The following is a 24,194-nucleotide window of genomic DNA, read 5'->3' on the forward strand; positions in this document are numbered from 1 at the left end:
GACTTGAAACTAAAGTGTAAGTGTTTGGTGCCATCTGTTTTTCAATATACCAAAGTGCATGCTAATGAAAGTGTGAAAACAGAACATATCGGTGAAACAACAGCTTCATTTATATATCAAAACATGATAAATGGAGGAGGCTTGGCAATCCTGAATAACACTCAAATTGCCTTAGGTGCCAAACCTTTAGCAAACAGCACTTACCAACGTTATAAAGAGTATATTGAACGGATTGCTGACCAGACCTCCAAGGAATCCATGAAAGAAGTTGATAAAGCAATATTTGAGTATTAAGGTCAAACCAGATGAACATGGTAATTTACCTATTGAGGTAATATATGACTGCACCTGGATGAAAAGGGGACATCAATCCCCTATTGGCATAGGAGTTGTTACCGAGGCTACACTGGGTTTGTTTTTGATGGGGAAGTTTTCAGTAAGATATGTAATTCCTGCAGTACTTTGAATAATAAACTGAAAAAAATGAACTAACAAAAGAACAAAATGATGCAGCTTATGAAAAACATATACAGTCTGGAAAATGCAAAAAGAATTTTGACCAAGCTTCTGGAAATATGGAAGCTGCTGCTGCTCTCACATAGTGGCAAAGATCACTAGACAGGAAACTCATATATAAAGTATTTGACGGTGATGGGGATTCAACAGCATATAAAGGAGTTTGCAGTTTGAATGAGGGCACTGGTCCTTATGGCACTCCATATCCAGTGCTAAAGGAAGAATGCATAAACCACGTTCATAAGAGGATTGTCTTGTCTTATGGCCTTGAGAAAAAAATATGTTTTGAAATATGTAACAACAACAAACAAAGTTATGTTTAGGAGTGAGCTTGGAGGACTCAATAAATTGAGTGATAGCACAGTGATAAATATTGGAAAATATTTTGGCATTGCAGTAAGAAATGGAGCTAAAGACCCCACTGACCCTATAGATACCATGAAAAAAAATACAATGGCAATCTTTTTACATCTGACTAGTAATGATAAAAATCATGATCATTTTCAGTGTCCCGTTGGCAAAGATAGCTGGTGTTTTTATAATCATGATTTGGCAATGAATGTATCTCCCAGAAGTCACAAGAAGATGAAAGTAAAACTCCAGCTTACAGAGGAACAAAAGTCCCAGTTCGCCAAATATTTGAAGAGCTTTCCTCTGATGGTTTACTGCAAAGATGTGCAAAAGGTCGTACTCAAAACCTAAATGAATCATTCAACAGTAAAATATGGGCAACGTGTCCAAAGGTGAGACTTCATGGGAAGGATACTGCGACCTTTGCTTTTCATGTTGCTGCAACGGAACATAATATTGGCTCTGCAGCAAGTTCATTGCTGCCTATTATGAGATAAACGACAGGAGAAAGCCTGAAAGGCCTTCAGATGAAAGAGAAGACCAGGAAACAAATGTCTGCTATGCATTCAAGAAAGCAAAAGAAGCAAAGAACATCAAAAGGAGGATATGAAGGAGGGGTTCATTAGCCTTCTAAAAACTTGGCAGCACAAGAGTAGAGTGGCATTCTACGATAACCCCCAAAAATGATAAATGTTTTTTTTTTAGAGGGAATAATATATCTTAAAAAAGAGAAGGAAACAGGCGCCATGTAGGCTTTTCCAAGAAACTTTATATGCTTCTAAAAGCAAAATAAATGGTTAGCAAACTTTACCTGCATTTTTCTCAAAACATACATTTTCTACATTCAAATTCTAAAAACTCCTTTATTCATGAATGGATTTTAATAATCTAAAAAGCAATTTGAAAAAAGATGGTGAGAGAAAACATCGGCAAATTTATTTTTCTTTTTTCTCCAAAATTTTTTACCAATATCTAGTACATAATTTTATGGTATTTTTATTGAATTTTTTAATATATTTTTTTTAAATAGCACACATCACATATTAGATTTCTGAGTTTGCCGTTTTATTTGATAGGTATTAACTTTTCTGCTATTACTTTTTTTATTTAAATTGAATGATAAATAAGGAAGGAGTTATACTTTAAAAATCAAATAAAAAATGCTATGTTTAAAAGAAAAATATTTGTTAAAAAAAGTTTTCATCTAATTCACCTGAAATTTTGTGTGCATCTTCAGTCAAACTAGTGGTAAGACCAGTGCAAGTTTAAACACTGTCACTCAAAATTAACCCCTGACCCCGCCGATACTCTTAAAGTTATCCAAGATAGTGTGAGCTTCCATTTTACAGCATGCTTTAGTGCACAAGGATGCTGTCCCAGTCTACATTGATGGCTCTAAATCTGGTAAAGGCATTGGATTTGGAACTATTTTCCAAAATAATGAGCTCTGTAGTTCTTGTTGTAGCATGTCATCAGTTTTACTGCAGAATTATATGCAGTTATAATAGTTTTGAAGAGAGATTGTAACTTATGGCAAGGAAAACTATGTAATTTTTACTGACTCTCTTAGTGTACTGCAATCGCTGTGGGCAGGCTCATTACCATGCACCAGTTGTCTTAGAGATTTTAGAATGATGCTGTTTTTATTGTTTTTTTATTAAGCTGGTGTTATGCCAGTATGGGCTTTTGCGCATTATGATATAAAAAGTGAGAATGTGGTCATGAAGTGAAAGGTTGAACAGAAAGGATTCCAAACCCCCTTTAAACCCTCAGGTGCTCGTCAGTAGGAGAGAGTGCTGTAGATAGCTAATAAGGAAAAATGAGATGGAGAGGTTTTGCTTGGAATTGGTCATGTGTCGTTCACTCTCACAACTGTAAACACTTTTAAGTTTATAGGAGCTGCATGCCTTAACAATATATAATTTGTTTTAAAAGGCGGGCTTAGATATCTGTATACTAACTCATTTTTTATTATTTCGTTTTTGAGAATTTATCAATTTTATGTATGTTACTATATTATAGCTTTTATGAGAAATTTGCTTTACTGACCTATTTTGTAATGTCAGTGACTTTGCTGTGGTAACATGTTATAACTTAAACTAATCAATCGATTAGTTATTCAACCACAAACCAAAATGTCTCCTTTCTTAAGTGACACCTCAACTTAGTGGACTTCCACTTAGCAGATTTTGTTCCTTAATGGGCATAACATTGTTTTAACAAAAAAAAAAAATAATAATAAAATGTATTTTTAAGCTTTTAGTTTTGCAAGTAAAGTATATATGTATGGTTATCTTATCTTGTGTATTTTTTCTTGTGTATTTAAGGTTCTAACTAGAGCTTTACAGTATAGTGACATAATATAATGTCTGGTGGACTTTGTTAAATCTGTGCTGCTTATATAAAAATTTTCCATTTATCTGGCAACCAGGCTCTGAGAAATTCTGAGATGTTTGGTAAAAATAGAAATTTACTTCACTGTTTGGGAATGTGCTCTGAAATTCTAATAGTATCCACATGCAAAAGTCATGTAATATACAGTGGTCCCCCCGTATTTGCTGGGGATGCGTACCAGACCCCCCCATGAATAGTTAGAACCCGCAAATGTTTGGAACCCCTATAAAAACGCTAAAACAGCCTATTTTGTTAGTTAAAACTCAGGAAAAACCACTAAAAAAGGGATTTTGACGTAGGAAAAATCTATTTCTGGGCGAGGAAGCCGTGTCGCCCAGTGAAATATGTCTTCTTTAGCACTATTTCTAGTAAAATATTGCTATAATACCAGAGAACTGCTAAATTGGACATGTCAGAACTCTCTGACTCGCTCACCTATATAAAAGGTGTCGGTATAAACCTGGGGCGAGTGTTAAACACTACCACAGCAACCCCTCCAATTAGCCTTTTCCTCATCAAAAGCCCCTAAATATGGGGAGCTGACCCATAGGTCACACCCTGCTACCCCGTTGAAGGCGTCTGTGACGTCATACTTATCGATAGCATTGAAGCTTGGTGAACAGCGGGGGGGGGGGGGGGGGGATTTCACTGGGCGACACGACTTCCTCGCCCAGAAATAGATTTTTCCTACGTCAAAATCCCTTTTCTGGGCTCGGCCGTGTCGCTCCGTGAAATTGTACCAGAGAAAACACCAAGCTACATCCTTTTAAAATGAAATACAAGGGTAATTTGAATTAATTAGGATTAAAGAAACCAATAAACAGTTTACAATTGAAAAAATATAATTTATTACCTATAACATACACCATATAGCAATACATGTGGAAACAAATTACCCACATAAAATATAATTACCACATAATTTGTATAAATCTAATATAATACTCAAAGTCTAATAACAAATACATTTGCTGAGGTAGGTAGAATGTTAATGAGGCTGGCATAAAGGAAAAGATTCATATGACACAAGGACAGCACTATATTGATGATGTAGCAGGGGACACTGGTCTCCCTACTGCTATGGTATGATATTTAAGATCCTCCAAAGACTCAAGGTAATGCTTTTTGAAAACCGAGGGCGACTTCCAACCAGTATACTTCTTCAGATCATCAAAGTTCATATATTTGAAGAAATTTATAGAAATTGCTATAGCCCGAATGTCATGCACCTTGGGAAATGACCCTGGGCTGGCTTTCTTGATAAAATACAAAATTTCTTGTCTAATACCCTTTAGAGATATGGTACCACCTCCGTTCCTAATGAAGAGTGGGCCTCCGGAATAGGTAGATGTTCTAGATAAATAATCCTTAAGAGTTTTAACAGGACATAAAGATGGATCCTGCGGAAGCGGAACAATCTTCCATGGGGACCACCTTACCAAAGGGTCCTCATTCTTAGCCAGAAATTCTTTATTTGGTGAAAGCAACACGTCACCCCGAGGAAAGGAATTCTATATGCCCTTGGTCCCTAGATAATGATGACAGCTCCGATATCCTGGCACCTGAAGCCAGACTTGATAAAAACAGTGTCTTACGCAAAAGGGTTTGGTAATCACATTTTAAGTTGTCTGTTTTGGAAGCTAACCTTAGAACATCGTTAAGAAACCATGACACTGACGACGGCCTGTAAACAGGCCGCAGACGTGCACATGCTCTTGGAATTTAGGTGAAATAAGACTCGGTTAGATTTATACCAAACCCGAGAAGAAAAATCTTTTTCAGAGCTGACTTAGTGGTTGTTATTGTAGCAGCTGCCAAGCCTTGTTCGAATAAAGTCCTGAAGAAGGTTATAGCCACGTTCATTGTCATTACTTTGATATTTGATTCCTTGAGAAATATAGACAATTTCTTAACTGCTGAATCATATTGGCAAAGTGTAGATTCTCTTTTGTCTGACTCCAAGAACAAAATGTTCTGTGAATCAATGTCCCCTACTCTCCTACCTGCAAACTTCATAAAATCCATAAAGTTAAGGTTTTGTGAAGACCTGAGGAATCGAACACAGTCCTCGTTTGAACTTGTTGCGACAACCTCAAGTCCGGGAGAGGATGAGGACGAAGACCTAGCTCCAGGAGAAGGGGAAACCAATTGCTCTTGGGCCAGTGTGGAGCTATGAGAGCCACCTGACCTTTGAAAGATCTCAACTTGTGTAGCACCTTCAGGAGAAGGTTCACTGGAGGGAATAGATAAATCTTCCTCCACTGGTTCCAATCTATACTGAGAGCGTCCGTAGCGTATGCCAGAGGGTCCAGATTTGGGGCTACGTAACAAGGCAGCTTGTGGTTTGCCTCTGTAGCGAACAGATCTACTTCCAGACCCGGTACTCTCCTGCAAACCCTCTTGAAGGATTCCCGGTCCAGTGACCATTCTGACTCCAGGGGGACTGATCGGGACAGTGCGTCTGCTACTACATTGTGGACTCTTGCCAGATGGGTAGCCGATAGATGCCAGGTGTTCTTGGCTGCTAGAGAAAAAATTGCTATCATTACGTGGTACACATGACTTGACTTTGAACCACCTCTGTTTATACAGTGTACCACTACCGCACTGTCGAGGACCAACCTGATATGAGTCTTCTTCGGAGGACGGAGCTTCCTCAAGGTCAGAAACACTGCCATAGCTTCCAGGACATTGATGTGAAGCTTTTGGAACTGAGGTGACCAAGTTCCCTGAACCTTCTCATGCTGTGAATAACCTCCCCAACCTGTCAGTGATGCGTCGGTTTGCACCACTAGAGACGGGGAAGGGAACTGCAACGGAATCTCTTTGGATAGGTTCGCGGCCTTTGCCCAAGGACGAAGACGTTTCCTTAGAATCAGAGGTATCCGGGCGATCTTGTCCCGACACCTCGCATTGGCCTTTTAACGCCAAACTCGATTGATGTCCTTGAGTTTGGCTTTCAACAGAACGTCTGTGAGTGAGGCAAACTGGAGCGAGCCTAGGATCCTCTCCTGATTCCTCCTCGAAGTCTTTTTGCATTTTAAGAATTGTCTTGTCGCCTTGGTAATCTCCTTCCTCTTCCCTGATGGAATGGAAAGAGTGTGTGAATCCAAGTCCCAATGGATACCTAGCCACTGGAACTTGGACTCTGGGGTCAAACGGGACTTGGCCCTGTTGATCTTGAACCCTATATGTTCCAGGAAAGACATGACCTTGTCCGTGGCCTGCATACACTTGTCTTTGTCCAACTCCCAGATTAGCCAGTCGTCTAGGTACACCACCACCAATATACCCTGAGACCTTAGCTCCTGCACCACTGTCTCCGCTAGTTTTGTGAAAACTCTTGGGGCTATATTCAGCCCGAAGGGCATCACTTTGAAGGAGTAGGCTTCTTTCCCTAGTTTGAAGCCTAGGAATGGGCGGAAGTGACGAGCTATCGGGACATGAAAATAGGCGTCTGTAAGATCTATAGAGGTGGTGACGGCCCCACGGGGAAGTAAGGTCCGTACCTGAGAGATGGTCAGCATTTTGAACTTGTCGCAGCGAATGTACAAGTTTAAACGGGACAAGTCTAAGATCACCCTACTTTTGTCGGTGCCTTTCTTTGGGACACTGAATAGGCGACCCTGAAATTTCAAATTCTTTGTCCTGGAGACTGCTCCCTTCTGGAGAAAGTCCCTGGAGTAATCTATCAGCTCTTGCATTGGTTACTGATAGAAGGTGATGGGTTGAGGTGGACCCTTGATCCAACTCCAGCCTAGGCCCCTGGATACTATGCTTTTCGCCCAACTGCTGAACCCCCAACGATGCCGAAAGAGGTACAGCCTGCCACCTACCTGAGAAACTTCATTGAGATGATGAGAGTCTGGTACTTGGTTTTTGAAATAGTTTTATCAGAAAAAGTGCATTTTATGATGAAATTGATAAAAAACCAGGAATTTGTGGATATTTCTCATAGAAAAATACCGCGAATGCACGAATTTCCTGCGAATAATGCGGGGAAACGTTCCCGAGAGAAATCCACGAAAGTGTGAGTCCGCAAATCCGGAGAGCGCGAATTCGGGGGTGCCCACTGTATACAGTTGAATCTAAACAAATGATAATTTTATTGCAGTGTCTTACCGAACAATTATACAGCTGTAGGTTCTGTAGGTTCCCTACGAATGGTAGACAATAGATTCAAAACTTCCGCGGTGGCGCCACCATCACTGATGTAGGTGACGTCATCTCCCTCCACTCGAGGGAGCTACAGGTACAACTGCCCAGGTAACATCAACTCGTTCTCTGCCGACTTCTGGTGAACATCAGTGGTCGGTGCAGACTTTTTCTTCATTTGTTGGGAAATACATCTCTCCAATATCGGTGAAGTATTCAACTCTGTGTTTGTAGGATTGAAGCTGAATTTCTTTTCTGCAATTTTGTGGTCTTACCATCATGTCGAACTCTAGTCCTTCAGTAGTTAGGTTTTGCGCCAGAGGGTGCAAAACTAGGTGAGTCAAGTTAATTTATGATTTGCACACTAAGTGCATTAAATGTAGGGGTTGTGAGTGCTCTAGAGAGTCTATTTATGATGAATGCAAGGATTGGAGTGAACAACAGTGGAAAGTTTTTGTTTCTCACTCGGGGAAGGTAATTAAGGATAGGAAGAGGAAGGCAGTTCTCAGAGCTGAAAGTAAGACTAGTTTAGCTTCTTCTGCTTCTTCTATCAAAGCACCTGCTCCTAGTCCTTCTCCTTCTCCTCTTATTATGTCTCCGATCTTGAGTTCTCTTACTCCTGCTCCTGTAACTCCCTTGCCAACTTCCCGTGGAGTTTCTCCTGACACCATTGCCAGCCTCGAGTCTAAATTTGAAAAGAAATTTGATGTATTAGCTAACACGGTTATGAAGTCAGGTTTATCGGTAAAGTCTTTCATAGAAAAGATTTCTAGTGAAGTGAAAAGTGTCAGCGCAGTGCAATCTGAGGGGATGGCTGTTTGTCCCGATAGTTCTCCTAGACAAAGGTCCCTGTCCGGCTCCCCCGCTTCGGGGAGAAGACATACCGGACGTCCAAGGGAGACTGTCGGGGTTTGCCCACAGACAGTCGCTTCCTCCGTCGATCCTGTGGTGCGACAGCAGGATTCGACTAAACACCATTGGAAAGGTGTGTCGTTCTGTAATCAGTTATCCACAGAGTTGAGTAATTCGTCGCTGATTAGACGTCGTAAGTGGCATGATTCTTCAGTCTCATGTCCGTTGAAGAGACGTTCGACTGGAGAGGTGTTTTCTCCACCTCCTGTGAAGAGGAACAGAGAAGTAGATAACCCTCTCCCGTTGTGTAGCATAGCTACATGGACTTTGCCTCGGATTCTTACAACAGCGACAGCCGCCTTCGACTCGATTGTGGAACGACCAATTCTGAGTTCGTCAAGATCTTCGACTCATCAAGCTGCAAAAAGTTTACCTTTGACTTCGCATGCAACAGATAATTTGACTGGTGCAAGACCTCCGGTGTCGATCGTTTCGAAGTCCACAACCCCAGTTGCTATGACTTAAACTCAAGAAGACGAGAATCTAGTTCCTTTACGTCGACAATTGCAAGAGCTGATGAACTGGATGAAATAAAGCAAACAATGTACGAAGAACAATGAGTCGAATCAAGAACCCTCTCTGTCGCCTATCTCTTCGGATGACAAGGAGGACTTAGAGGCGGACTCTATCCCTCTCTCGTGCTATTCGAAGCTTTCACACCACCTTCTGGACATGTACCCGGATTACTTCGTAGCAGCCGCTCCCAGGTTGCCTGCTTCCACCTCCCTGATGAGAAGGAAGAATTTCGATCCTCTTCTCCCGAAGCTCGTACTTTCCAAGGCTGCTAAATGTTCGCTTCGTGATATAGAAGACTGGTTGAAGTTCAAGAGAGAGCTCGGGAAAGCAACTTTCGCCTATCCTCCGTCAAAACTCGTTAAGAAGAGGTATAGGTTCAACGTAACTAGAGAAGCCCCCTCCATGGGAGTGTCTGCCTCCTCCCAGGGGCACTTCTCTGGCCTGATAGATGCAAATAGGAGGTCCACACGTTTGCAGCAGTTAAAATATTCTTTACATTGCCCGAGTTGGACCATTTAGTAAAGAATATTTTCAAGATTTTAGAGATTATGAGCTTCTTGGACTGGACGATTGGAGCCCTCGCTACGAAAATAGAGGACTGCCCTACTCTCCAGGAGGACCTGGCATCGGACTGGCTTGGGGTTTTGTCAGGTGCCGCCAAATCAGTTCGGGATGGTTGCAATGAACTGGCTTCTCTCTTTGCATTTGGGACTCTCAAGAAAAGACAGCTCTGGTGTTCTTTTGTTTCGAGAGGAGTTGCTTCTCCTCAGAAGTCCGCCCTTTTGTTTTCTCCTCTCGACAAGAATCATCTGTTCCCTGAAGAAACAGTGGCCAAGACACTCTCCGCACTGGAAAAGAAGCCTACTAATGACTTACTTGCTCAGTCTTCTAAGCGAGTTAAACCCTTGACTGTGACGCCTACCACCTCGGAATCGCCCTTGCAAAAGAAACCCTTTTGAGGGGGCAGGTCTAGACTGTTTCTCAGGCCTTGATCGAATTTATGACACCCGACCAAGTCTTCAACCAAACCCGACACGAAATCGTCCAAGTGATCCTTCAATCCTTCATGCTCCGGTAGGGGGCAGACTGAGCCTCTTCTGGGAGGAATGGAGCCTCAGAGGGGCAGAGCCCTGGGTGATCCAAGTTCTCCGGTTCGGTTACTCCATTCCTTTCAAAGACACTCCGCCTCTATCCAATGTTCCCACTGCATTACCCCGCCTACTCTCCAGGCTTGGAGAAGTTTGTAGCCTTAACCCAAGAAATAGAGACTCATGTGCAGAAGGCTGTCATAGAGGAGATAAGCGACAGACCATCCCCGGGGTTTTGCAACCGCCTGTTCGTAGTCCCCAAGTCATCAGGGGGCTGGAGGCCCGTACTGGATGTAAGTGCACTGAATTTGTTCGTTCAAAAAACCAAATTCAATATGGAAACGACTTGTTCGGTGTCCCTACGCCAAGGGGACTGGATGGTATCCCTGGATATGCAGGACGCATACTTCCACATCCTAATTCACCAGGACTCCAGGAAATATCTCCGGTTTGTGTTCATGGGCAAGACCTACCAGTTTCGAGTGCTTTGCTTCGGCCACTCAACATCACCACAAGTATTTACGCGAATGCTGACTCTGCTGGGAAAGTGGTTACACCTCCTGGGCATCAGAGTGTCACTCTACCTAGACGACTGGCTTCTCCGCTCCTCTTTGGAAAGTCAGTGCATGAAGGATCTCAGGAGGACTCTTTCATTAACTCACTCGTTAGGTCTTCTTATAAACGAGGAGAAATCTCAGCTAATTCCGACTCAGAGCATTCTCTATTTGGGGATGACTCTGAACCCTCGAGTTTTTCTAGCTTTCCTTTCACCAAAGAGAGTCCAGTCGTGTCTGGAAGTAGTACAGGACTTCCTGGACTGCAAGTCCTGTTCCGCCAACCATTGGACCAGTCTGTTAGGAACACTAGCTTCGGTGGAACAGTTTGTCAAACTCGGAAGACTGTACATGAGGCCCCTACAATTCTTCCTGAAGGCATCATGGTGCAGAAAGATTCAACCGGACTCGACAGTATTCTCGATTTTGGATGAAATCAAGGAGGACTTAGCATGGTGACTTTCAAAACCAAGACTGGTAGAGGGTCTTTCACTCTGTCCGCTCCACCCAACCCTTCAGTTCTTTTCAGATGCCTCCGACGCAGGTTGGGGAGCCATGTTGAGGAAGAACGAAACGTCAAGGGAATGGTCAGAAACGCAGCGCTCTCTTCATATCAACGTGAGGGAGGTATTAGCAGTGTTCCTGGGACTTCAGGCGTTCTCTCATCTCGTGACGGGACAGGTGGTAGCAGTTCACGGAGACAACTCCACAGTACTTTCCTACATCAGGAAACAAGGGGGAACGCGCTCCTTCACCCTCTACAACCTTGCAAAAGATCTGCTTCTGTGGGGAGAAAAATTTCAAGTTACGCTGATCCCTCGATTTGTTCAAGGGAAAATGAACATGTTGGCGGACGAACTAAGTTGCCGTCATCAAGTACTGCCGCTGGAATGGACTCTCGATGCGAAGGTCTGCCTAGACTTATGGAAACTTTGGGGAAAGCCGATGAAAGACCTCTTTGCAACTTCGAGGAACAACTGCCTTCCACTGTTTTGCCCTCCAGTGTCGGACCCTCTTGCATGGTCAGTCAACGCAGTGTTACTAGACTGGTCGGGCCTGGAAGCGTACGCCTTTCCCCCGTTTGGCCTAATAAGACAGGTGCTGAACAAAGTGTCATTCCACAAAAATGTTTCTCTGACACTAGTCGCTCCATTCTGGCCAAGGAAAGAATGGTTCCCAGACCTCCTCGACTTGCTCGTAGACTTCCCCAGACTTCTTCCATTAAAGAGATGTCTACTCAGACAACCGCACTTCGAAAGATTCCACCAAGAATTATCCGCTCTGGCACTGACAGGATTCAGACTGTCAGGAGTCTCGTCAGAGCAAAAGGTTTTTCGAGACGAGCTGCAGAATCTATCGCGAACTGCAGAAGAGATTCTTCTAACAGACTATACCAGTCTAAATGGGGAGTGTTTCAAAAATGGTGTAGACAGACTAAAGTCTCTTCTTCAGAAACATCTGTGAACGAACTAGTTGATTTCCTTCTTTTTTAAGGGACGTTAAGCGTTTAGTGCCTTCGACTATTAGGGGATACAGAGAGATGCTGGCTTCAGTTTTTAAACACAGAGGACTAGACCTATCCATGAATAGTGATCTTTCCGATCTAATTAAATCGTTCAAGACTTCCAAATCGTCAAAGGGTTCAATAGCATGGAATCTCGATATAGTTCTTAAAAGGCTTTCGGGTCCTCCCTTTGAACCGTTACTTTCTTCGTCTCTGAGGAATCTCACCAAGAAGATGTTATTTTTAGTTGCATTGGCATCGGCTAGATGAGTTAGCGAGCTACACGCGATGGGCAAAAAGGTGGGTTTTTCTCAAGGCGACGCAGTTTGCTCCATGGAGCTCAATTTTCTCACGAAAAACAAAAACCCTTCTAATCCTTGGCCACGTAACTTTGTTCTCAAGAACCTGACAGACTTGATAGGCCAGGAAGAAGAAGAACGGTTCTTAGGTTCCGTGCGGGCATTAAGATATTACCTCCACAGAACGGTGAAGATTAGATGTCAATCGAATCCTTTGTGGTGCTCTGTTAAAAATTCCTCTTGCCCTCTCTCAAAAAACGCTATTTCCTTTTTTCTGAGAGAATTAGAGAATTAATTGTCGAAGCACATTCTCAAGCTAACGACGCAGTGTTTCCTTTACTGAGAGTGAAAGCGCACGAAGTTCGAGCGATAGCGACTTCCCTTGCTTTTCGACACAACTTGTCGCTATCCGCTATCCTCCAAAGTACCTTTTGGAGGTCTAAATCTGTGTTTGCTAGCATTATTTGAAAGAAATCGAGACAGTGTTCGAAGATTGTAAGTCTCTCGGTCCACTTTCAGTAGCTGGCATGGCGTTGGGAGAAACGACTTAGGGGGTTGCTCCCTCTACTAGCCTATGTTTTGCCTTGTATCAAGGTTGACGAGTTAAAGGGAAGTCTAGGGTACAATGTACCTGGAGTACTCACCAGTCATTTTAGGGTTAGTTTTGGTGGATAAAGGTTTTTATTTCGGTGTAGGTGACAGTTTTTTCATGTTGGTTATTTATGGTCTTAGCCCAGGGCAAGGGCAATATTTTGTTGCATCTTCGTTGAGTCAGCGGTGAGCACCATGACTACAAGGATATTCCACTCCATGTAGAGGCACCCATTGGTCATACTCCAAGCCTTCTACTACGTAAGATGAGCACCGACCAGAGGCAGTATTCTCCTGCAGTAGCTCTCTTACAAGGTAAGGTACAACAGGCACTAACAGTGCTTTTAGGTATACTTTATTTTCAAGAATCATATGTTATTTTTGAATTAAAAATTACATCCACAGCCGCCCATCCTTGCAATGGGTAATCAGCTGTATAATTGTTTGGTAAGACTGCAATAAAAATGGAATTTTCATTATAAAATAAAATTTTATTGCATACTCAAAGCCCTCCCTCCTCCCCACGGGTGGATGGCTGGGCAGAACGAATTGATGTTACCTGGGCAGTTGTACCTGTAGCTCCCTCGAGTAGAGGGAGATGATGTCACCTACATCAGCGATAGCGGCGCCACCGCGGAAGTTTTGAATCTATTTTCTCCCATTCGTAGGGAACCTACCAAACCTACAGCTGTATAATTGTTCGGTAAGTATGCAATAAAATTTCATTTTATAATGAAAATTCCATTTTTGATAAAACTGTTAATTTTCTTTAGTCAGTTATATAGCACATCTTAATGTCATCTTATCATGTAGAATATATGATCATGAGCCATTTGCATTCTGGTAATGTTTAAATTCTCAAACATCAGTTGACTGAGTTTTACTGACATCATAGTGGCAGAATAAAGCAGAATTTGCTGATACATTTTTTTTCAAATTAATAAAGTTTAGTTTAAAAATGCTGCTTATCTTGACAAACAAATTTTCAGTGAAGTAAAGCTGTGATATCATCATTTTTGGAAGTAGCTTTCACCTGTCCAAAACATTTTGCAGACAGCACTTTATTCGTTTCTTCAGCCACACTTGCAGCTTCAGCGAAATACTCTCTTTAGACCTTGTTCTTCATTGAATGAAGGATGAATAAAAATTTATTTTATTTTCATCTACGGAAGCCACCATTGAGAATTAACAAGTTGACAACTGTAATGCAGCTCTTAGTAAACTTGCTATGGTTATGGTATTAGCAAAGGCAAACAGATGTTTTTCAATTCAGTTGTTTGTGTCATTAATCGCTGCTGTTTATGCCTATGTTTTGCAGAGCAGTTGGTAAGCATGGTTGAATGGCAATTCACATTTACCCAGTCTGTGTACATGTGCAGATATAGGTATGCACACACATTACATTAAGATAAACTACCAATAACTGTGGTTTTGTGCCCCCTTCCCTCTCCCTCTCTCTCCCTCTCTCTCCTTCAAGAGTAGCCTTTTGTTAAGAAACATTTAGGTGTTGGATTCATTCCTACTCTTTCCCAAGAGCAGTGTTGATACAGCGATTGAGCTTAGGAGGTCAGACTCCTGTAACTTCCTATCAACCAAGCAATAGCCTTGAAATTATCCTAATTATGAGGACAACCAGTTCTAAGCATGTAAGCACCTGTAAGCAAAGTATAAGCAGTCCCTAGTTATCAGCGGACTCGGTTAATGGCGATCCAGTTTTATAGCACTTGTCTAGCACCATAAAATCAGCAATTTTCGGCACCATAATGCACCGATATCCGGTTATCAGCACCAATGATAGAGTTCTGACACCAATATATACCTAACAGATGTGCTATTAACCAATTACTAGCTCCAAAATCCAGTTATTGGCACCATGAGCACCATAAATCGCCGAGTTTCGGTTAATTGCAATTTTTGCTCATCATCAAGCCAGTCAGAATGGAACCCCACCAATAACCGGGGACTGCCTGTATATGTAACTTACATTGCTCAGTTTCACTCACCGGCAGCTTAAAAAATGTTTTAATTGTGGTAGTGCTAGTGTAGGTGTAGGTATTAGCCCTGCCCACTTTTGGTGTGAGAGAGGAACAACTTCAGCAAGCAGTCAATTGTTTCTGCCAGCTCTCGGCTGAAGTTCAGTTGTGAGTGGCCAGCTTGGATTTGATTTTCATTGACTTTTCCTTTAGATTTGTTTGGTGAAGTACTGGTAGCCTAAGGCTGTTGTTTTTTTTATTTAGTTATCTGTTAGAGATGCTAATTAAGGCAGTTACACCAGATTTGATTTATTTATGATTAGTATTCTCTATTCAATATGCCTGACACGACTGCTGCTAGCATCTGTAGTACCAGATTGACTGTGGAAAGTGTTAGGTTCTCACTTATCAAAATTATATAGAGATAAGAGACGTAAGACGGCCGCTAGAGCTGAGTTGAAGACTGCAGAAACTAAGACTTTAGATATTTCTGCAAAATGTTCTGTAGATGATCTTAATATCTCCCTGCCTGCTCCCACTTATTCACCTGTTCCCAGTCCTTCAACTATTACTTCTTCCCTCCTCCACTTCTGACCCTGACCCCCTTGTGAGCCTCGAATAAAAAAATTAGTAAGGTTTTCAAGATTTATTCCCTACTACCTGAAGAAAGAGCATCGGATTACTTCAATCCTATCATGTACTGATAAGGGCATAAGGGATGGGACCCAGGAGTTAGCATCGCTATACGTACACATTAGGTGTCTTGAAGAAAAGAGAGCTTTGGTGCTCTTTCACGACAAAGAGTGTCACTCCCTTGCAGAGGTCTGCATCATTGTATTTGCCTCTTTCCTAGCTCAACACCAACAGTGAGTGAGATATCTTCAGAGCTCCAAAAGAAGAGCACCCAAGACCTCCTCACTCACTCTTCGAGGTGCCTTAGAGAGCCAGCTCCTACGAGTACCAGGAACATGTCCTCACTACAAACACTGCCCTTTCGAGGTAACAGAACCAGATCTCAACAACCAAGATCAAATTTTCTGTTCTCACCAGACCTGCCAGGAAGTCGTCAGCCAAGTCTTCCACCCGAAAGAAGATCAGGTCCTCCATGCACTTGTAGGAGTGAGTCTCTGGTATTTGGAGGAAGTGGAAAATAAGGGAAGTAAAAGATTGAATAGTATTGGTATTGAAGGAAGGTTACACCAATTCCTTTCAGGGAAGAACCTCCATTGGTCAAGAGATCCATTGTTTTGACTGCCTGTTGACTGGCTACTCAGTAGACTTCGAAAGATTTGCTTAACTCATGAATGAAGTGGCTTCCCTCTGTAGAGGAAGTAAAGAACAAAGTTGGACGATTTTTACAATTGTCTATTTGTAGCCCCCAAGATGTCAGGGTGATAGAGACCAGTTTTATATATGAGTGCCCTGAACTTCTTTGTGGAAAAGACGAAGTTCAGAATTGTATTTCAAGAATGAGTGTACCAATTTCAAGCCTTATGCTTCATACTTTCAACCATGCCACAAGTTTTCCAGCGATTCCTTAACCCTCTGTCCAAATGGCTACAACCAAAGGGGATAAACATATCCCTTTTTCGAGATGACTGGCTCCTTTGCTCACAGTCGGAGCAAATTTGCATGGAGGATATTAGGAAGACGATTGTATCAACATAAGAATTAGGCATTCTCATAAAATTTCTGAAGTCCCAGCTGGTTCCTTCGCAGACGATTCTCTTTTTAGGGATGGTGATAAACTCTCGGAGTTTTCAGGTTTCTCCATCCCCCAGTTGCATTCAGTCTTGCTTGAAAAAGGTAAAGGAGTTGCTTATATGTCGATCTTGCACAGTGAACCAATGGATGAGCCTCGATGTAGCAGTTAGTCCATTTAGGAAGGCTCCATATGAGACCTCTTTACTGTAACCTAAGCAGATACAGAAGGAAACATCAGGATACGTTTGTCTTTCCAATCTCACTAGAAATCAAGGAGGATCCTTGCTGGTGGAACTCAGAAAGCAGCCTTTCTCAAGGTAACTCTCTGTATCCACTGAACCACAACCTAGACTTTTATGCAGACGCATCCAATCTAGGATGGGGAGCCCTTTTGGTGATCAAGAAGTGTTGGGACTGTGGTCCAAAGAGCAGAAATATTGGCACCAAGGATTTTCCACTCTGGCCCTGACAGGTTACAGACTGTCAGGAAACTCCTCCAATAGAAAGGAATTTCAAGAGCTGCTTTGGAGTCTTAATGCTAAGTGCAGAAAAGCCTCTTCTGACAAAATCTTATGAGGCCAAATGGGCAATCTTTAGGGTTTGGTGCAGAAGACATGATGTCTCATCTTCTTCAACTTCTATAAAAGATATCGCAAACTTCATATTGTATCTAAGGACATCTAGAGAGAGGCCTTTTATCATCTACAATCAGGGGATACAGGGCAAATGCTAAGTTCTGTATTCTGTCACAGAGGGTTGGGCATTTCAACAAACCAAATCCTTTCGGACCTCATAAGGTCATTTTATGCCACTTAAGTCCAAGAGATCGGAAACAGTCTCTTGAAATCTAGATGTGGTCCTTGAATGACTCTTGTGACCCAAATGCAAACCCCTTCACTCCACATCTGTTAGAGACCTTACTAGAAAAACCATTTTCTTGGTGGCCCTGGCCACAGCTTAAAGGGTGAGATACAGTACATGCCCTTGACAAGAAAGTTGGTGTCTCACAAGGGGATTCTGTATGTCCCCTTACATTGGGTTTTCTAGCCGAGAATGAAGACTCTAACAAACTCTGGCCTCATTCATTTGCCATCAGAAGTCTGATGGAAATTTTAGGCCAAGAAGAAGAAGAAAGGACTCTGTGCCCAGTAAGGGCATTCAAGATACTGTTTGGACAGAACAGAGAGGATTTGAGGACTTTCAAATCGTATGTGGTGCCCGATTAAGAACCCGACCCATCCCATGTCTCTAAGAATGGTCTAGCATTTTCCTCAAGGATCTGATTAGAGAAGCCCGTACGCAAGTTGAAGATGGAGACTTAAAGTCAGTAAGAGCTAAAGCTCATGATATCATATCGGTAGCCACATTGTTTTCCTTCCAACAAAATTAGTAAATTTCTTCTATTTTACAGACCACCTATTGGAAGTTTTGGTCTATTTTTGTGACCCATTATTTGAAAGACATGAAAATTGCTTTTGATAATTGCAGCGTATTAGGGCCACTATCCGTGGCTGGCAGGGTGTTCGGGAGGAAGCTTAAGAAGCATTTCTTCCTATCTGCACATTTTGCCTTGATATCAAATGTTGAGTTCAAGAGGAGTCTGGGGGCACTTGGTGCCTGGAGCACCCTCTAGTCTTATTTTTAATGGTTGGGTGGTATTTTTATATTGTTGCGGTGAAGGTGATTTGTATTGTTTTGTCTGGTCTTTATTTAGTCAGTCATATGCTATGTGGTCACCAGGTTCATCCCTTTTACAAAGCCCCACTATTGTAGGGGTGCATTGATAAGATGAGTGCCAACCTGAGGCAGTATCTGCCTGTAGCAGCTCTCTTATCAGGTAAGGAACAACAAGCATTGTTTCAATGTTACGTGTATTATTTTATACATTCTCTTTTGCATTATCATTAATAATGTATAAGGTAGAACTAACCATATTACACCTCTGGGTCAATTTGGGATTCATTAATGTAATTACTTGGTAAGTTACATATACGTACATGCAGTCCCCAGTTATCAAGGGGAGGGTTCCATTCCGACGGCTTAATGATAAGCAAAAATTGCTGATAACATAAATCGGCGATTTTCAGCTTTTCATTGGTGCTGATAGCCGGATTTTTGGCGTTGATAACCAGTGAATGGTGCCTCTGTTAGGTATGTATCGACACCAATATTCTGATATTGGCGCTGATAACCAGAAATCGGATTGGCGATTTTGTTGTTAAACAAGCGCCATAAAACCGGATCGCCAATAACTGAGGCTGCCAATAACCAGGGACTGCCTGTATACAAATTTGACATTTTCATGATAAAATGATGTTATATATATATATACTATTTATATTATATATATATATATATATATATATATATATATATATATATATATATATAGATATAATATATATATACTATATATATATATATATAGACTTACAAAAGTAATTACAATTCAGAGCCCTCCCTCATCTCTGCATATGGAAAAGGGAGAAAACAATTGACTGCTGGCTGAAGTTGTTCTTCTCTTATCCCAGAAGTGGGTGGGGCTAATACCTACACCTATATCTCCACTACTGTGATTTTCACAATTTTTAAGCTGTGAGCAATGTAGTTACTTGGTAAGTTTAAAGTAGTATATAAAATGTTATTTTATCATAAAAATGTCATTTTGGTTACCAGCAAGTGATTAAGTGATACCCAGCCACTCACCTGTCTCCCACCTTTTAACTTTACATACAATGTTTCCAAGCTTTAACAACTACATAACTGAAACTTAAGGTATATTCATGTAAAAGGTTTAAGGTTTGTATGTTAAGAAAAATTTTTAATAATTTTAAATTTGCAATAGCTTAGGTACAGTGATCTGCTCACTGTAAATCAACACATGCATATCAAGGTGAACCACATGAAACCATTGTGGCATATAATTTAAGACTCCTCTTGTTATTTGCAGGGGTGCAACAATTTTCATCCTCGGTGATTTGGAATGGGATCAGTTGCAACTCATTATAAGCAAATCAACAACAGCTGATCTTCTGAAGATGCACCACAAATTAGATGAATTCTTCTCTCAGCAGTTCAAGTCCAGCAAAAGAGTTTTCTCTTCTCTGCAGCCAACACGACATAAATCTTCAGTGAAACAGAAGCACAAGGATGGCAACCGCAAGCTAGCCAATGGTAAGCATTTTTGTAAATAGATTTAATTTTCTTTATATAAATGTGTATGTTGGGGGTAAGGAAAATAATCACTGTTGATTCTTTATATTATATAGTCTGACCTTAAAAATCCATCATTCCTTAGCTCAGGAGCTATATCTGTAAATATACAAGTACAGTTTATTTCCAACGAAAGCATTCTATGAATCTCGGAAAGATACAGCATAGAAAAGAACCGCACTATGCATATAATCTTGTGTCTTCTGCTCTCTTGTATTATTTGATAATTAAGGGATTTTTAACAAGGAAAAATCTATTTCTGGGGAGAGACCTGTGTCGCCCAGTGAAAAGGATCCTGCTATCCACTTTTCTAGTATAAATAGGTTCTAAATATACCAGAGAAAAAAGCTAGCATGGTATGCTGAGGTTACTACCCTCGCGCGAGCACCGTAAGGGTGTCGGGTATAACGTACAAGGCGAGTAGAAGCCACTATTCACAGGTCTCCTGCCAATTAGAGGTTTCCTTTCCAAAATCCCACTCATGGGGAGAGCCGATCCAACGGCTACCACTTCCCCTTCACTCTCTCTACTACTACTACTACTACCCGACCCAAGCGCCATCTGCAATCCTGGATTTTTTAGACATTTTGGCTTGGATTGGTGTAAGGGTAGGGAGTCAATTAGAAGGGCTGGGTTCACCAGGTGACACAGGTCTCTCCCCAGAAATAGATTTTTCCTTCGTCAAAATCCCTTTTCTGGGTCGACCTGTGTTCGCCGGTGAAAAGTTACCAGAGAACGCACTATCCAAGCTGACCAAGTAATCATATAAGGAGGAGTTAATAAAACCTGAGGTTCATTTAGCTTAAATTTACTTAACTTAATATATTACAATACATATATCTAATTAAACTTAAGCTTACTTAATTACTACTTATGCTAAGACTTAAACTTATGACTTAGAATTAGTAATAACTTAAAACTAACAAAAAACTAACAGGGTATCCTGTAAGGAATTATCACATTTCAGAATATGTACCGTCCGGTCCATAAAAACAATCCGGAACACAATATTTTATGCACAAGATTTGGTGGCAGAATGACGCCCAGGACCTGACTGCAAATCCACTGGAATGAAATCTTGTCCAGGGACCACTCTGATTCTAGTGGAGTAGTCCTGGAAAGAGCGTCCGCGATCACATTCCTGACTTCTGCCAGATGGGTTGCTGATAGGTGCCAACGATTCTTCGCTGCCAAAGCGAATATTGCAACCAGCACGTGATTCAACTTGCTTGACCTGAAACCTCCCCTGTTTATGCAATGTACCACCACTAGGCTGTCTGAAACTATCCTCGTATGGCTGTTCCTGGCCGGAGTTTGTCGCTTCAAGGTTAGGACTGCCATAGCTTCTAGCACATTGATATGGAACTGGCGGAACGTATTCAACCATATCCCCTGAACTTCTTGTGTTGAGAGTATCCCCCCCAGCCACTCAGTGACGCGTCTGTATGAATTGTCAAAGACGGTGGAGGGAATTGCAGTGGTACTGCCCTGGTTAGGTTCTTGTGCTTCGTCCATGGGCGAAGCCTCTTTGCTAGTGTGGGTGGAATTGCTGAGATCTTGTCTCTGAGATTGTTGTTGGCTCTCTTCATCCAGACTCGATTGATATCCTTCAATCTGGCTCTTAGTAGGAGTCCGTTATTGATGCAAACTGTAGTGAACCGAGGATTCTTTCTTGTGTACGACGAGAGGCCTTCTTTTTCCTGAGAAACTGTCTTGTAGCCGCAGCTATCTCCTTGGGTTTCGTGGTTGGAAGGGATAGTTTGTATTTTTCTAGGTCCCATTGGATTCCCAACCATTGCAAGTGGGAAGCCGGTTCCAGCCAGGATTTCTCCTTGTTTATTTGAAAACCTAGAAACTCCAAGAGTTCTATTACCTTGCCTGTCGCACCTGCGAGACCATCAGCATACGGAACTTGTCGCAAAGAAAGTATGAATTGAGCCTTGACAAGTCCAGAATCACTCTTCTTTTGTCTGAGTCCTTCTTTGGAACAGTAAACAGACGTCCTTGAAATTTTAATCTCCTTACTTTCTTTATGGCCTTCTTTTGTAGGAGATCCTTGGTATATTCTACCACATCCGCTGTTGGGGTCTGGAAGAAGTTTATTGGTGGTGGAGGCCCTTCCTTCCATTTCCACCCCAGGCCTCCTACCTGCGGACTCTCACTGGTTGGCTGCAGGTTTGTACCCTCTCCCTCCTCGGAATCCTCTACCCCTTGAACCACTTCGTAGTCGGGAGTGGCGTCTGGCTCTACTGCTACCGGCATGCCTATTGTAGCTACGAAAAGATTCCCTAGCTTCATAGGCGGGGGAGGTCATGATGGCTCTGGAGGTTGAGGGTTGCTGGGCCGGCGGAGCCTGTAGCAGAAGAAACTGCTGCTGCAGCTGGGCCTTTGATGTTGAAGGCTTCCCAACTTTTGATATTGGGACTGCCTGAACAACTGTCTGAGGTCAAGAGGACTTATAGGGGTTGTACCTCCTCGGCCTCTTCTTTGCCCTAGCCTGCTGTCCGGGTGCTTCGAACTTCCGTTTGAAGGGAAGTCCCCACAGGACTCAGAGGCTCTGGTTGGCTCTAGATGCTTCCCTCAAGACATTGTCTACGTCCTCTTGAAGAAACAGGTTTTCCCTCCAGATTGATGCCTTATCAACCTGTTGGGTTCATGCCTGATGGAAGCCTCCGCCAGGACGAATTTCCTTCAAGCTCGTCTTGCGATGCCAAAGTCATACAGGTCTGACTGGTAAGTCTGTAATAGACTTTTTGTCAAGACCTGGAACACTTATTCATCGTTATAGGTCTTGGCTACCAACTTCATTGAGGTAACAGAGTTGATAGACCTTTGCAGTCTCGACCTAGCCTCAAATTCAGTTTTTATCAGGTTCTCCGGCAGTTTGGGAAGTTTGTCGGAGAATAAGGTTGAGGCACAGTCCGGATCCAGCTTACCTACGGTAAATGTGGCCGGAGCTTCGAGCCAGAATTCTCTGTTGGCAAGGAGGGGAAGGGGGGTAGCCTCTGTCTCCTTTAAGGCTGGGAGAGGTTTATCCTCTGCTATGGCCTAGAGAGTTAACTCCATCACCTTGTCGGTGCAGGGCGACGGGACTTGATCCGGTGTCACAAACATGGTGTATGAGCCTTTGTGAGGCGTTAACCTGATGTTAAAGCACTCCCATTCGGCCATGGTGTGGGCCCAGACAGCTTGGGGTTGTTCCTTTGGGAAGATCACTGTCTCCTTTAGAACCTTGTCCGCTCTATCTAGCGCGTGCTCCGCTAGTCTGGCAAACCCGAGGAAGGGGAACTGGAGACCTTCCGGGTAGAACTCGAAGTCCTCCAGTGGCCGGGTCCCGCACCCTTCAATGGTTAACTTGCCATCTACATAAGGGGCATGCATAGCAAGCCGCCATGGGTTATTTTCGTGGAAGGGTGGGAGCTTGGATGCATCCGGCACTCCCATAGTGAGCGCCGGAGATCCGGGGTGGAGAAAACCGGACATCATGTCTTGTAGTGGTTTGATCTGCTCGGCCACTATTTCAGAAACTGACTGGCCAGAGACCTGAGGTCCGGAGGCGCGTCGCAACGACTCAAACTTCTCGTCTACCGCTTCCCTAACCTTCGTCAATAGAAGGCTAGTGAGTAGTTCGTGATCTACGCCGTACTCCGTCGCCTTGGGTTTGGTGGACTTCAATCTCGATCCCTTTGAAGGGAGAGAACCCTTGGCAGCAGGCGACTGGTCCTACGATCTCGACGGCCTTGGGGCCGGAGATGACTTGGCCGCCGCGACGGAGTCGGCTTCGATCCCTTGGGCAGGGATTTCAGTCTTACGGACTTCTCCTTGGGACGAACCGACCGTGAGCTGTCCCAATTGTGGGTGGACTTAGAGAAGCCCCGGAAAGAAGAGTAGAAGAAGGAGTTGGACTAAGGAGACTACCTGCCTCACTTACCTCGCCACTTACCTGCTCTCCCAGGGCCATGGGTTCGGTGTGGATGTTGATGGCAGCCACATCCGCCATCAAATCCTCCTGGTCGTCCGGATGGGGGGCGGTCTTCGCTCGGATGGCATTGATGATCGTGGCTGCCAGACGTGGCTGAACTGACGCCGAAGGGGACCCCTTGAACAGAAGAGTTCCCAGGCTGGCGTCCAAGATGTAGGGATGCCCCGACGGTGCGTTTCTCCCGCACCCGGAGACCCATCTCTTCAGGTCCGCCTTGGCGGTCTGGCGGGCGTTCTCAGTCGACTGTCAGAGAGGAAGGGGAATCAACCTTCCCAACATAGGAAACCAGGTTGTTGGATAATATTGTCACATGGTTTATTACAATTTCTTATCATAAAGAAAAAAGAGAGAGGGGGTTAAGATGCTTACCTGATCATCCATAAGGAGCATCACCATCTCGTAACGGATGGTGCAGGCTTCCGGGTGCCATACCATACATGAC

At 43.0% G+C, this 24,194-nt stretch overlaps 1 protein-coding gene across 1 annotated transcript in view; it reads left to right on the forward strand.

The window, feature by feature from the left end:
* LOC135216297 (bridge-like lipid transfer protein family member 1) overlaps positions 1 to 24,194 on the forward strand; it is a 183,064-nt gene that overhangs the window by 21,891 nt on the left and 136,979 nt on the right. Inside the window, exon 4 of the mRNA XM_064251466.1 lies at positions 19,508 to 19,731. Within this exon, the coding sequence (XP_064107536.1) occupies positions 19,508 to 19,731 (224 nt within the window). The remainder of the gene's footprint in view (positions 1 to 19,507; positions 19,732 to 24,194) is intronic.

The sequence above is a fragment of the Macrobrachium nipponense genome, chromosome 6 (assembly GCF_015104395.2).
Source record: "Macrobrachium nipponense isolate FS-2020 chromosome 6, ASM1510439v2, whole genome shotgun sequence".
NCBI lineage: Eukaryota > Metazoa > Arthropoda > Malacostraca > Decapoda > Palaemonidae > Macrobrachium > Macrobrachium nipponense.